Source organism: Capra hircus, chromosome 11 (assembly GCF_001704415.2).
Source record: "Capra hircus breed San Clemente chromosome 11, ASM170441v1, whole genome shotgun sequence".
NCBI classification, from domain to species: Eukaryota; Metazoa; Chordata; class Mammalia; order Artiodactyla; family Bovidae; genus Capra; species Capra hircus.
The window spans coordinates 24,635,002-24,650,524 of record NC_030818.1 but is presented as its reverse complement, the minus strand read 5'-3'; the positions used below and the strand labels follow the sequence as shown (position 1 = coordinate 24,650,524).

The 15,523-nt window shown below is 43.7% G+C and overlaps 1 protein-coding gene across 1 annotated transcript; it reads left to right on the top strand.

The window, feature by feature from the left end:
- On the top strand, positions 330 to 14,696 carry LOC102187496 (cytochrome c oxidase subunit 7A-related protein, mitochondrial). Its single transcript, XM_005686542.3, has 3 exons — positions 330 to 776; positions 12,324 to 12,455; positions 13,781 to 14,696. The coding sequence occupies exons 1-3, from the start codon at positions 705 to 707 to the stop codon at positions 13,919 to 13,921; spliced, it is 345 nt and encodes a 114-aa protein (XP_005686599.1). The 5' UTR covers positions 330 to 704; the 3' UTR covers positions 13,922 to 14,696.

Genomic DNA, 15,523 nt, shown 5'->3' with positions numbered 1-15,523 from the left:
TGGGGTGAAACCCCAACAGCTTGCAGGAGGTGTTTCCAATTTTTATTTGTTCCATACTGCTCCTAGATTGCCAGAGAAGCCTAGCTACGGGCCAACCCAGTGAGAGCCGGACGCTTCACAAGGTGACCTAGGTAGGGGAGGAGATAAGATTGGTAAAGGTGGAGAAGCTTTCAAAAAACTACCAGGAGGCTGTCCGGAAGCAGGGGCTCTCGGGGAGGGAAGGAGGGTACTCTTCCCGCCCCGCCCCTGCAGCCCTAGGCCCCGCCCCACTCCCCGCCCCGAGCCCGCCCCACTCCCCGCCCCGAGCCCGCCCCACTCCCCGCCCCGAGCCCGCCCCCTCAACCCTTACAAGTCCCTCAGCCTCCGGCTAGATCTGCGGGGCGCTTGCGCAGTTCTTAGGGTGTCCTGGCACTGCCCGAATCTGTTTAAACGTGAGGGAAAGAAGGACGCTCATATTTTCTGCACACCGTGCAACAGCGGCTTTCCGCCGTAGAGCTGGGTTTTGCCTTTTTGGCCCTGAGAACACGGCTTTTTGTTCCCTTACGTGGCTTAAGAGGGCATGTTTTAAGTTAGGCGGTTCCCGGGCAGCCCGTCTTTTGACGCAGGGTCCTTAGGCTGAGACTTGGGCCCACACCCGGGAAGGCGGGGTCCTTCTCTGGGGCAGTCGCGCGGGCAGTGGCTGCGGGAAGTCCATACGGGCCGTCATGTATTATAAGTTCAGTGGCTTCACGCAGAAGTTGGCTGGAGCATGGGCTTCCGACGCCTATAGCCCTCAGGTAAGGGTAGTGCTGCGCGGGTTCGGACAGGAGAAGTAGCGGCCCGGGTCTCATGGTGCGCCTGGCAGTCTCGGCACCCGAGCCAGGCGAGGCTTCTGCCCGCGCTCCGGTTTTCTTGGCCCCTCATCTCTTCTCACCCACTTGCTGCAGCCATGGAGCTCCTAATTCTGTAGCTGCTCCCCTGGCTAGCTGGTGTCTGGTGTGGAAGCTGTGCCTGGCACTCTAGGAGTCAAGGTGACTCCCGAGGTCGTTGCTTATGGGTCGTGGGAGTGGCTCGTGGGGCCAGAATGGGACCCGCCAGAGTCCGAAGTTTGGCCCTGCCCTTTGAGAGGAGAACCAGCCTTTCAGGCGCCTCATGCTCCATTGTCACTCTCCGGCTGCAGCCTAAAACAGTTTCATCCATTCACCAGATTTGGGAGCTGGGGTGACGGCAACAACGGAAGCCATAAGGACAAGAGGGCTGTGTGATCAGAATTAGGAGACTTAATGAGTTAATTCAAATGTTTGGGTGAGTCTTCGTAGTTAACGTGCAAAGAGCTGACATTTCCCCAGCTATAAAGTGGTTGAGGGTTGCTTTTGAATGGTTTGGAAAGTATTGCGAGTTCGCTCAGATTTTGCCTGAGCGAATTGAAGGATCAGTCTCCAGCTTGTAGTGTAGAGGTGAAGGGTTTTTAGAGTCCCAGATTCTTAATTTAGGCTCAGATCTTGGTTTAGCTGCTTTCATTATTGTGAGCTCGGTTTTCTCTAGAGCAGCTGTAATACAGATTAAATGAAATGTGTGTCAGGTGACTAGCAATCGTTGGCAGGTTGCTGTTACTGGATAAGCTGTTCTCTGGAAACTAGGTCTGACATTTTCATTCCTCATCCTCAGAGTAGGTAGGAAAGGGTTGATGAGATATGCAGTTGGAGAACTGGATAGAATAGTAAGGGCCCCAGGTGGGATGTAAAGAATGCTCCATTGTTAACCTCCTCCTCATTCTGTGAAACACTGCAACTGCTCAAGGGGGAGATGTTTAAGAATGATTTCAGTCTAAGAATAGATATGCTGTTAATGGGGCTTCCCTGGTGGCTCAGACCTAAAGAATCTGTCTGCAGTGTAGGAGGCCCTGGTTGGATCCCTGGGTCAGGAAGATCCCCTGGAGAACGAAATGGCAACCCACTCCAGTATTCTTGCCTGGAAAATTCCATAGACAGAGGAGCCAGGCGGCTTGCAGTCCGTGCAGTGCAAGAGTCGGACACCAATTAGCGACTAAACCACCACAGGATAAGGAGGGCAAGAAAAAGGGCAAGTTTCTTTGAGGTGTGGGGTTGGGGAGTAAGGGTCCAGATTGAGCTCATGGTAATATGTCTTGTCTGGTTGCAGCTGGGTTTATGATTATGAAGTTTAATAGATCTAGGTGTCTTCAGCCCATAGGTGGTAGTAGAAGCTGTGGTGGGAGAAGATCATCCAGGGACCACATTGGGAAAGAACGATGGAGTTTTGATCAGATTGCAGAAACATGAAAGGAGAGTTCAGTTCAGTTCAGTCGCTCAGTCGTGTCCGACTCTTTGCGACCCCATGAATCGTAGCACACCAGGCCTCCCTGTCCATCACCAACTCCCGGAGTTCACTCAGACTCAGCATCCATCGAGTCAGTGATGCCATCCAGCCATCTCATCCTCTGTCGTCCCCTTCTCCTCCTGCCCCCAATCCCTCCCAGCATCAGAGTCTTTTCCAATGAGTCAGCTCTTCACATGAGGTGGCCAAAGTATTGGAGTTTCAGCTTTAGCATCAGTCCTTTCAAAGAACACCCAGGACTGATCTCCTTTAGAATGGACTGGTTGGATCTCCTTGCAGTCCAAGGGACTCTCAAGAGAAAGGAGAGTGGAAGAGGAACATTTATCAAAAAAACAATTGAGGATTAGAAGGAATTGACAACAGTGACTAGCTTTGCAGATTATAAGAAATAACCATTTCTATTCACATTGGCTTCTGCTGTAAAGCAAATACTCTTCTACTATAGAGATGTGTATTTTTCAGCACATGGATCTTAAAATGTTACAATTTGAGTTTTGACAAACACACTGTGTAACCCACACTTACAAACTATGTAACATTACATCACTCCTAGAAAGTTCCTTTTTGTTCTTGCCCTGTCAGTCCCTGTCCATCTTCCTATTCTTTTTTATATCACTAGATATAGATAGTTTTGCCTGTTTTTGAATTTCATATAAATGGAACCACACAGTACTGTTTCGTATAAGCCTCTTATCAGTATTTTTGAGGTTCATTCATGTTACGTGTATTCCTTTTATTGCAGTACAGAATTTCATTATAGGAAGTATCACAGTTGATCTTTTCCATTGGTTGTAGAATTTCTTTTAATAGAGTTTTAGCATAATTTAGATTTTTGTTGTTGTTGTTTTTTAGCTGCTAAGTCGTGTCTGACTCTTTGCGACCTCATGAACTGCAGCACACCAGGCTTCTCTGTCCTTTACTATCTCTCAGTTTGCTTAAACCCATGTCCATTGAGTTATGCCATCCAACCATCTCATCCTCTCGCCCTCTTCTCCTGCCCTCAGGAGAAGAATATTCAGGGTTGGTTTCCATTTGGATTGACAGGTTTGATTTCTTTGCTGTCCGCAGGACTCTCTTACTTAGTAAGAAAAAGTGAAATTTTAAACTAAAACTGACAATCCTGAAATTAAATTAGCACTTTGAGCAGATATTACCCCAAGATGCATTTGGTACAGATAAGGACTTCAGAGTTCTAGCATTACTTGAATTGGTGTTTCTCTTGAGAATTTGAACTTCTTAGTTACTTAAGGATTTAAGTTATGTTGAAAGAAACAATATTGTCCAGGTTTTATATGAATTGTAGACTTCAGAGTGATTGTTACTGATATCCCCAAACCAAGTATTTTGACTTTGGTTATTAGGAGTAGTTCAATTTTTTCTTTCTTGGAAACACTTAAGGTGTGAAATTTTGTAAATGTGAAATGTTGATGTTTGTAATTTTCAGTATTATATAAAGTGAATACTCTAATATGCATTGAGTAACCTAATAATGGAAAAGCTAGTTCTCTAACAAAAGTACAGGTAGATTCATAAGTCAACCTGATGGCAAGTGATTGGGAAGGTATTTTCCAGTGGTTGAGTGAAAAGCATTTTCCCTACTTCTCTCTGTCCTGTGTCAAAAATAGAGGCCAAGAAGCGTTTGGAAAGATATGCTTTCAACATCATAAGTCATTAGGGAAATAAAAATCAAAACCACAAGGAGATACCTCTTCATACCTGCTTTAAAAGACAAAAGACAGCAGAATGTGAGCTTGTGAAGAAATTGGAGCCCTACTCCACTGTGGTGGGGATGTGCAATCTACAGCCTCTTTGGGATACAGTTTGGCATTTTCTAAAGCACTGAAGCATAGTTTTACCATATGATCCAGCAGTTCTTCTCGTTAAGATGGTAGGATATTCTAGGTTAAGGGAATTGCGAGAATGAAGGGGAAGACTGGGGCTGCAAGGGAATCATTGGGTAGGTCACTTTGGCTGTGCTGGATGGAGGTAGAACATGATGGAAGGACTTTTGTGAGACATGAATAGGAATTTACAAAGCAACTGGATGCGGAAAGTTGTGGTCGAGTCTTGTCCAGAGGTTGAAACAAGGGCATGCGTCTTCCCTTTGGTTTCATGACAGGTTGATGATGACACAGTGTGTATCATCATCGGAACTGTGTTTGAAAAGATACTCTGACTGGGAGAAACCAGGGCCAGGGATGCCTTGTACTCATAGAAGAGTTCGGGGTCTTCTCAGTAAGAGGAGAGGGAGAATCAGAGGTCTGGAGGGTGAGTACTTAGCACCTGCTGAAGGAGATTTCGGAAATGAGGAAGGAGGACTTCAGGATGACTGGGTAATGGAAGAATGGCGGTGCTTTCCGCAGAAACAGGGGTGTTTCTGTGAGAAACAGCTGGGTGAATTTTGAACGCTCTTGAGTGTGAAGTATCCAGGAAATATTGGTGGTGATACCTAGCTGGCATTTAGAAATGAAGGACTCAATCACTGCAGGTTGAAACTTGTTTGTCCTAAATCAGAGTGAAAGCACTCCTAAGTTTCTATCATTTAAAAATTAAAACATTTTTGGAATACTTCTCTTATTTCTCCACCCTCTACCTCCTCCTCAAACCTAAAAGATAAAAGAAAGGGAAAACTTTGGGCCAGTCAGTTTTGAGGTGAAAAAAGTCATACTTTTAATTTAAAAGTAAAAATTTGGAGCAGCTAAAATAGACTAGGAAGAACTCAGCTCTGAAACGTGGTTAACAGGTGAATGGCTCTTCATCAGTTTTAGAGGCAGTGACTGTGTAAATAGCTAAGAGATTTGATACTGTGATTTCTGCTTGGTCTCCAGTCCGCTTATTTTAAGAACAGCTTTCAGTTATTTGCTTGTTGCTCTGGGATGTGTGGGAGGCTCTACCATCAAGTGCTGGTTTTCATGACTTTGGTTCTGAAACCTGCAAGTCTACGCAGCATTGAAACGGTAGGCTTCCTCAGTTTATACTCAGCAAATATTTACTAAATGTGCTCTGTGCCAGTTGCTTTTCTAAGTCTTGGGAAGTAAGAAAAATGAACAGACTATGCCTAAATCCTGCCCTCGTGGGGCTTCCATTGCGGTAGTGAGGGAGAGAGTATGTTAGATAGATGGTCATAGTGCTATGGAGAAAAAAGGCAGGGAAGGGGAGAGATGGCTGTAGTGTATGGAGCGGGACATGCAGTGTTTAAAAACGGTGGTGAGGGGAGGTCTCACTGAGAAGGTGACATGAGCTGAGGGTGCGTGCCATGTAAACACCTGGAGAGGGCATTCTAGGCAGAGGGAACATGCCTGGGGCTTGGGAGGCGTAAAGGGCTCTTCCAGAATTCTGGGGAGGAGAACGAGGATGGTGTAAAGTGGGGGCTGGTGAGGGGTGCGTCTCGTGAGGTTCTGAACGTCCTTTGAAGTACATTGAGCTTTGCTCGGGGGGATTGGAGGCCTTTGGGAGGGTTTGAGTTAGGTAGTGACAGCCTCTGTTTTAACACAATTACTGATTGCCGTGTTAAGAGTAGACTGCAAGGCAGGAAAGATGGAATGGAAGCAGGGTGAGCACTTAGGAGGCTGTTGTAAAAATCTAGGAGTTTGGACCAGGATGTGGATTGGTGAAGACAGGTGACAAGTGGTCAGATTCTAAATATAATTTGAGTGCAGAACCAAAAGTATTTTCAAACGTGTGAGTGAATGGTATGAAGAACAATTTCAAGGTTTTTGGCCCACGTACCTGGAAGGATGGCATTGTCATTTATTGAGATGAGGAGGGGCATATTTGAGGCTCATAATTATAGGCTGGGGGAGCCATAGCTCTGGAAGAGACATAGGTGAAGGGATTTGCTCTAGATCCCTTCCTGTAAATGCAGCTTCCTGGTCTGCTCTTGAGAACCCTAGTGCTAGTCTTACCTAGCTGCCTTGAAACACTGGACACATGACTGCCCTTCAGTTGTTGGGGGGTTTAATGATGGGTAGCCAAAGATGGAGAAGCTCTATACAGTCAACAAAAACAAGACCGGGAGCTGACTGTGGCTCAGATCATGAACTCCTTATTACCAAATTCAGACTCAAATTGAAGAAAGTAGGGATGACCTCAATCAAATCCCTTATGATTATACAGTGGAAGTGAGTAATAGATTTAAGGGTCTAGATCTTGATAGATAGAGTGCTTGATGAACTATGGAATGAGGTTCGTGACATTGTACAGGAGACAGGGATCAAGACCATCCCCATGGAAAAGAAATGCAAAAAAGCAAAATGGCTGTCTGGAGAGGCCTTACAAATAGCTGTGAAAAGAAGAGAGGCGAAAAGCAAAGGAGAACATGAAAGATATAAGCATCTGAATGCAGAGTTCCAAAGAATAGCAAGAAGAGATAAGAAAGCCTTCTTCAGCGATCAATGCAAAGAAATAGAGGAAAACAACAGATTGGGAAAGACTAGAGATCTCTTCAAGAAAATTAGAGATACCAAGGGAACATTTCATGCAAAGATGGGCTCGATAAAGGACAGAAATGGTCTGGAGCTAACAGAAGCAGAAGATATTAAGAAGAGGTGGCAAGAATACACAGAAGAACTGTACAAAAAAGATCTTCACGACCCAGATAATCATGATGGTGTGATCACTAATCTAGAGCCAGACATCTTGGAATGTGAAGTCAAGTGGGCCTTGGAAAGCATCACTACGAACAAAGCTAGTGGAGGTGATGGCATTCCAGTTGAGCTATTTCAAATCCTGAAAGGTGATGCTGTGAAAGTGCTGCACTCAATATGCCAGCAAGTTTGGAAAACTCAGCAGTGGCCACAGGACTGGAAAAGGTCAGTTTTCATTCCAATTCCAAAGAAAGGTAATGCCAAAGAATGCTCAAACTACCGCACAATTGCATTCATCTCACATGCTAGTAAAGTAATGCTCAAAATTCTCCAAGCCAGGCTTCAGCAATACGTGAACCGTGAACTCCCTGATGTTCAAGCTGGTTTTTGAAAAGGCAGAGGAACCAGAGATCAAATTGCCAACATCCACTGGATCATGGCAAAAGCAAGAGAGTTCCATAAAAACATCTATTTCTGCTTTATTGACTATGCCAAAGCCTATGACTGTGTGGATGACAATAAACTGTGGAAAATTCTGAAAGAGATGGGAATACCAGACCACCTGACCTGCCTCTTGAGAAATCTGTATGTAGGCCAGGAAGCAACAGTTAGAACTGGACATGGAACAACAGACTGGTTGCAAATAGGAAAAGGAGTATGTCAAGGCTGTATATTGTCACCCTGCTTATTTAACTTCTATGCAGAGTACATCATGAGAAATGCTGGACTGGAAGAAACACAAGCTGGAATCAAGATTGCCGGGAGAAATATCAATAACCTTAGATATGCAGATGACACCACCCTTATGGCAGAAAGTGAAGAGGAACTAAAGAGCCTCTTGATGAAAGTGAAAGAGGAGAGTGAAAAAGTTGGCTTAAAGCTCAACGTCCAGAAAACGAAGATCATGGCATCTGGTCCCATCGCTTCATGGGAAATAGATGGGGAAACAGTAGAAACAGTGTGAGACTTTATTTTTTTGGGCTCCAAAATCACTGCAGATGGTGACTGCAGCCATGAAATTAAAAGACGCTTACTCCTTGGAAGGAGAGTTATGACCAACCTAGATAGTATATTCAAAAGCAGAGACATTACTTTGCCGACTGAGGTCCGTCTAGTCAAGGCTATGGTTTTTCCTATGGTCATGTATGGATGTGAGAGTTGGACTGTGAAGAAGCCTGAGCACTGAAGAATTGATGTGTTTGAACTGTGGTGTTGGAGAAGACTCTTGAGAGTCCCTTGGACTGCAAGGAGATCCAACCAGTCCATTCTGAAGGAGATCAGCCCTGGGATTTCTTTGGAAGGAATGATGCTGAAGCTGAAGCTCCAGTACTTTGGACACTTCATGTGAGGGGTTGACTCATTGGAAAAGACTCTGATGCTGGGAGAGATTAGGGACAGGAGGAGAAGGGGACGACCCAGGATGAGATGGCTGGATGGCATCATGGACTCGATAGATGTGAGTCTGAGTGAACTCCGGAGTTGGTGATGGACAGGGAGGCCTGGCATGCTGTGACTCATGGGGTCGCAAAGAGTCGGACACGACTGAGCGACTGAACTGAACTGAACTGAACTGAACTGAGGGTGAAGTACTTACCACCATATCCATTCTTTTTACCTTTGGGGCCAAGACAGCTTATTATTGATAGTATGGTTTAATAAACATGTGGATTTGAACCTCATCTAACTACAGCATTTCTGAGCTTTTAATCATCTGTTATTTGGGCTGATAATACTTAATTTATGGGGTTGATATGAAGAGTAAATTTAGTTGTAAAGGTTGTGTAAGAACCTGAAAAGAAAAAAAAAAAAAAAAAGAACCTGAAAAGACGCTTATTACAAGTGAGAAAAGCAGAATGTGGGGTTTTGCACTGTGACTATAAAGATTAAAAGCATAAAGTTATGCTTATGAAAAACAGATTGGAGGAGAATATACAGTTCACAATAATTGATCAGATAAGATAATGGGATTATAGGTGATTTAAATATTTAATATTCTAAACTTTTAGTATTCTAAGCTTCCCTGGTGGCTCAGAGGTTAAAGCGTCTGCCTGGAATACGGGAGACCCAGGTTCGATCCCTGGGTCGGGAAGATCCCCTGGAGAAGAAAATGGCAACCCACTCCAGTACTCTTGCCTGGAGAATCCCATGGAGGGAGACGCCTGGTAGGCTACAGCCCCTGAGGTCGCAAAGAGTCGGACACGACTGAGCGACTTTACTTATTCTAAATTTTTACAATGTTATAAACGGAAATACGGAATTATTTAAAACTGTTTAGGTGGTTGATATTCCTGTTTTCAGATGATCTTGTTCAAAAACTTTGCTGTAGTTTTGAACTTTACTGGTGAGCAGACACAAAGAAATTAGGTGTAATCCTATCTAAAAGTGCTCCCACATTAGTCCTATCAAAACGTGAATTTAATTTCAAGCCATTTTGGAAGTTGCTTGGTATGAAGTGTTTTTAAATTTTTGCAATTCGAGGGGAAGTGATCATTAGGAGAAAACACAAAGAGTTCATAGAATGGTAAGGGAATGTCTAATCTCTAGCTTCAAGAGAGATCTTTAATATCGCCTTGTTATCTCAGTAGTTGGAACCCCTGTCCCTGTCTCTGACTCCTAAGTCTCTGAGTGTGTTGTAGTCCAGATGTAGACTAACAGCAAGCAGACTTTCTCTTTAAGTGTCGTTTTTGAGCAGTGGTTGACGGGAGGTAGCATGGGCAGGTAGTACTTGAGTGCCAGGGCCACACTTGGGTCTTTTTTTAAAATTTGCTTGTTCTGGCTGGGCTGGCTCTTCGCTGTTGCTCGGGCATTTCTCTAGCTGCGGTGGGTGGGCTACTCTCCAGGTGGCTGTGCCGGCTTCTCACTGTGGGGGCTTCTCTCGTTGTGGAGCGCAGGCTCTAGGGGGTGTGGGCCTCAGCGGCCGCGGCTCCTGGGTCTGGAGAATGGGCTTCAGTAGCTGGGGCGCAGGCTAGTTGCTCCGAGGCATGTGGGATCTTCCCAGATCAGAGATCAAACCCATGCCTCCTGCACTGACAGGCAGGTTCTTGACCACCGAGTCACCGGGCCACCCTAGATCTGTGTCTTTGTTATGTGTTCTCAGGCAAGTCACCCTTTCTGACCCAGTTTTCTCCTCTGTCAAAAGGGAAAGGTAACACCTTACTGAGACTGCTGTCGGGATTAAGTGGAATTATGCGTATGAAATTCTTAACATGATGCTGGGCACATAACAGGAGCTTAGAAGATATTAGCTGTTATTATTCCGTAACATTAATATCTGTAACGGCAGAGATTGTGCCTTATTCATTATGTATTTTCATTATAGAGTAAGTCCTCAGTAAAATATGTTAAATGAGTGAAAACAGGACAGAAAAAAGGCCATGAATTGTTCCCATTTATGGGATCCTGTCAGAAGAAAGAGAAGCCAAGTTTACCTTAATACCTTTCTGTTGCTCTGTTGATCCCGGTGCTTGCCTGGTGAAAGTGACACTGTGATCGCTAGGTCTCTTGTTAATTATAGATAAACTAGAATATTTTTTTATTTGAAGAGGTTAAGAAAAGTCTGACAACTCTGTTAATTTGAGCAAAAGGTTTCCTTTTTCATCTGTGAAATGGAAGGGCTGAACTTGAATTTTGCTTTCTAACTTTAAGATTTTATTTTTCTGAGTTAGAAGTTAATATGAAAGGGTTAAAAAAAGGAGTTCCTTAATGTGACCCTTAAGTTCCTTAATATCATCTGCAGGTTATTTTGGAGAATCATTTATCTGCCACTGGTATCAGGTAGAAACCCAGAGTTGCCCTTAGGTTCCTGGCACCTCACTCCAGTACTCTTGCCTAGAAAATCCCATGGACGGAGGAGCCTGGTGTCCATGGGGTCGCAAAGAGTCGGACACGACTGAGCTACTTCACTTTCACTTACCTTTAAAAAAAACAGTTTTCTTGAGATATAATCCACATATCATACATTTACTCATTTTAAAGTGTACAATTAAATGGTTTTAGTGTATTCACAGAGAACATGCAATCATTACCATGTTAATGTTAGAGCACTTCTATCGCCCCAGAAAGAAAGCTGTATCAGCCATCACCCACCTCTTCCTTAGCACCCTCCTTCCCATCCCTAAGTAACCACTAACTTACTTTCTGTAAATATCCCTATTCAGGACTTTCGTATGAATGGGATCATAAACTCTGTGGCCTTTTGTGACTGATTGCTTCTCCCCGGTGTATGTTTGTGAAGTTTATCCATATCGCAGCATGCACCGGTGCTTCATTTCTCTTCCCCTCTCAGGTTCTTTTTAGCAGTGAGACTGTGTGTTCTCCCTTTATCCATTCATGTGGCTGGGGGAGCAGTCGCCTCCTTGCGTCTCATTCAGCTTACGTTTATTGACTACTGCTGTGTACCAGACGCCACCTTAGGCGCACACTGCTTCACGCGGTCCACTCTGCATTTGCCATCAACACGGCACACATGAGAACACTGAGGTTTCCTGTTTTATTTCTCTCTCTCTCTATGTGTGTGTGTGTGTGTATTTAAAGATTTATTTATTTATTTTTGGCTACGCTGGGCCTTTCTTGCTGCGTGGGCTTTCTCTAGTGTTGCAGCGAGTGCCCTCACTGCAACGGCTTCTCTTGTGGAGCGCAGGCTCTAGGCACACGGCTTTAGTAGTTGTGTCTCTGGGGCCCTAGGGCAGGCTCAGCGGTTGTGGTGCGCCGGCTTAGTTGCTCCATGGCGTGTGGAATCTTCCCAGGCCAGGGATCGAACCCGTGCCCCTTGTGTTGCAAGGCAGTTTCTTAACCACTGGATCATTGGGGAAGCCCCGAGATATGTTTTATAACTTAGGGATTTAATGCCAGAAAGTTCAGTTACTCTAATTGTTTTGTTTCCTGGTCCTGAAAGATAGCTCTCTTCCCATTACAAGCTCTTGCAAATTGAGATATTTCTTTACTATGTGTCTGCAAAGTTTCTGAAGTCCACTTCAGGGATCGAGATATTGGTACACCTACTCACTCAGAGGAGAAAAGGAACAGCGAGGTTTCTTTTGAAATTTAACTCAAAGTTCATACAGATTGTAACTGTTTTACTGGTTGGATGAGAAGACAGACACAGTGGGTATATCTGGATGCCCAGATTGGGCCTTCATTGTGGTTTGGTTCCCTACCATCCCCTTCCTCCACCTTCACAGACAAGAGAGTTCTTGACTGTATTTGCTCTGGGAAAGCGGGCCAGAGTGTTCTGTTCAAAGTTTAAGGACTTTAAATGCTATATGACATGGAGATGGAGATACTTTCCTTCTCTCTGTGTGGTGGAATCACTGTCTGCCCTGCTCCAGACAGCCTGTTCCTGGAAAGGTTTGTTCACAGGCCCAGATACACTTTAAACTTGACCAATTTCCTTTTTTCTTACAGGGATTAAGACCTGTTGTTTCCACAGAAGCACCGCCTATTATATTTGCCACACCAACTAAACTGAGTTCCAGTTCTATTGCATATGATTATGCTGGGAAAAACACAGTTCCAGAGCTGCAGAAGTTTTTCCAGGTCAGAGAAGACACTCTTAAGAACAGTGAAGGCTGTGAAAGGAATAATTTAAGCTTAAAACACCCTTTGAAACTGAGTCTTGGTCTAATTTGTTACTCACTCGCCTGTTTTTCCTTAAATGAAATTCTCTGTATTTTAGTTTGAGCCATTAACTGGTAGAGCTTCGTGTAGAAAGAAACTGATAAAAGAAGGGAGGATGAGCAATTTCCTGCTCAGTATTTACGGGTGTACAGATTTTTAAACGGCATGTGTAGCTGTTGGTCACCCACCGGATGGAGGGAGCAACAGTATGTGTAACGCATGGCAGCGTTGTGGATTCCCGGCATGTGTCACGCATGGCAGCGTTGTGGATTCCCGGCACGTGTAACGCATGGCAGCGTTGTGGATTCCCGGCATGCCTTTGGCTTGGTGACACTTGCCGTGACTTTGGGCAGTGCTTTCTCTTTATTGTTTTTTGCTTGCTTGACACTAAAATTCACCAAACTGTTGGTAGAAGTGGAGAAGTCTCTCTTGGGTTTGCTGATTAGCCAAGAGAAGCTAGGATTGGAGTTTAAAATATTGTTAATGTTAATCTACATACAGATAATGGAGAGGTCAGTGACTCGACTGTATTTCAGGCATTGTGGGAGTGGCAGTAGCTGTTACTCTGTCTCTCTGGAAGGTAGCTTCCTCTTCCTCAAAAATACGTCCAGATTTAGGACCAGCTTGAGAACTTTTGTTCAATTTATTCTTTTTTTATCTGAGAAGTAAGACTTGGGCATTTAGGGTCTTGAGTTGGGGTGGGGAGGGATTTTTGCGACTGTGCAAAACAGTGGATTAAATATTTTATGGAGTTTTGTTGTTAAATAGGGGTTTAGCAGTTTTACAGAAGGAGGGCAGTTGAAAACAAAATGGCCTTGAACCGACTAATTGACCTGGTGTGCTCATACTGCATCCACTAATGATCAGAAGTCAGATTACATGTAAGCATCTCTTACGCTTACAAGACTTTAATTAGCTACTGATTACCTTTGCCTTAAAAAAAAGTCACTGATGCCCGTTTTGTAATTAAGCAGTATCTGATAAATTGCTTAGAAATTTGGAATTTGCTGAATGCATATTTCTGAGACTGCATTTTGGAGAATGATTTTTGTCTTACAGACTTCAGCTGCATTTGTAAGAAAATATACCGAGTGTTTTAGTTCACATTCTAGTAGATTTGGGCTTTTTCCACTGGAGCAGGTTGGTGGGTTAATTATAAAGTAGAGGCCTTTGTTCTGTGCTAGCCTAAATTGTGAGAATCTTTTTTCTTATCAACTATGTCCTTGATAATTCTCTCTCTCTAGAAATCGGATGGTGTGCCCATCCACCTGAAACGAGGCCTGCCTGACCAAATGCTTTACCGGACCACCATGGCGCTGACACTCGGGGGGACCGTCTACTGCCTGATCGCCCTCTACATGGCATCCCAGCCCAGAAACAAATGAGTTAGGCTGCAGAGGACTGGTTTGCTTGTTGGCATAAATCCTTTGAATTTTCATTTTTCATTATTTCTGTAATTTTTTTTGTTTTTTACTTGAATGTCCCACTTTACATTCTTAAAGAAAAGCAGAAAGATATTGAGACAATATTTTGGTTTGTTATGAAAATGTACATGGCCTGCCAGAGCTCATTCAGCAGTTAAAACTATTGTTTAAAGAAATGATGTTGCTCTCTGCATTTGGGCTCCTAATTTCCCTGGAGCTTCTGAATGGAGGTCGCACACAGGCTCATTAGCGGCCATCTGTGCTGAGGTCCTTGGGGATTTATGGTGGCATATTGAACATGGGGTGGGGCAGCCTTTCTGGATTAGGATGTGACTGAGGAAGGAAGATAGAAGCTCAGGCCAGGCACGTGAAAATGTTAGCCACCTTGGGGATTTTTCTGTCTTGCAGTTCAGTGTTAATAGAAATTATTTGCAGCCTGCCTCCGTTCGTCGGGCAGTTTGTGTCAAAGGATTATTTGCGTCGTCTCAGATCTTCAGTGGAATTTCATGTGTAGTTGTTACGTACTTATTCCACCATGGGAACAGAGAAGACCCGTTTCGTGTTGCCCTTTAGACCAGCGTCTGTTTCATTAATACAGCTGTGACACAGATTCTCCTTTACCTTCTAAAAATGTTATGACTTTGAATTATGATTTATTTTAATTGTGGAATAAATACACAAATGAAAAAATCTCAAGTTTGAAGTCCTTTTAAATAAGTTTTCAAAGTACTTTCAGGAAAACATCAGAGGCATCTTATACCCGAGTCTAATTTCTTTCTTTTTAATTAGACACCAGATAATCTTTACAGAATGGTTCCTCAAAGTCAAGTAACAGGAGGCAAACGGCACACTGATGATTACCATATGGTTCCTTATAAGAAGCTGCCTGACTGTTCTGAAATGTGCGTGTAACACACAGTTCATTTAGACAGTAATTTCCTGTGCTGTCACAATTGGTAGACTTCACATGCTCTCTATTAATGCTGGAAAAGGTCGAATTTTATTATTATAAAGTCATGGTCTGTCTTTTGCCATGGCAAAGAACAGTGACCTCTTACCAAAGATAAAATGCGGCTTATGAGAACACTCAATATTCTCACAGGCTAGGAACCTCTTATTTGTCTGTACGAGTCTAAACTTCCCTGGTATTTCCTCAAAGTTTCTATTTTGAAATAGTTCAGACTACAGAAAGATTGTAAGGATGGTACAATATACACCTGTCTGTACACCTCTTCACTTAGATCAACAGTTATCAATATATTGTTCCCTTTGCTTTTTCTTGCTCTCCCAAACACAGGCACACACATATTTGGTTTTTGCTGAATCATTTAAGATAAAGCTATGGAGTTGTAATTCAGCCATAAATACTTTAGGCAGTGTCTCCTAAGAATGAGGACATATCGTTATCATGTCCCTTTAGTCTCCTTTTATGCAGAGCAGCCCTCACTGTCCTTCATGATATTGACCACTTTGAAGAGTTCAGGGCAGTATTTTGTACAACGTCCTTCAAGTTGACGTCCTTACTGTCTCCTCATGATTGGATTCAGGCTAAGCAGTGCTGTC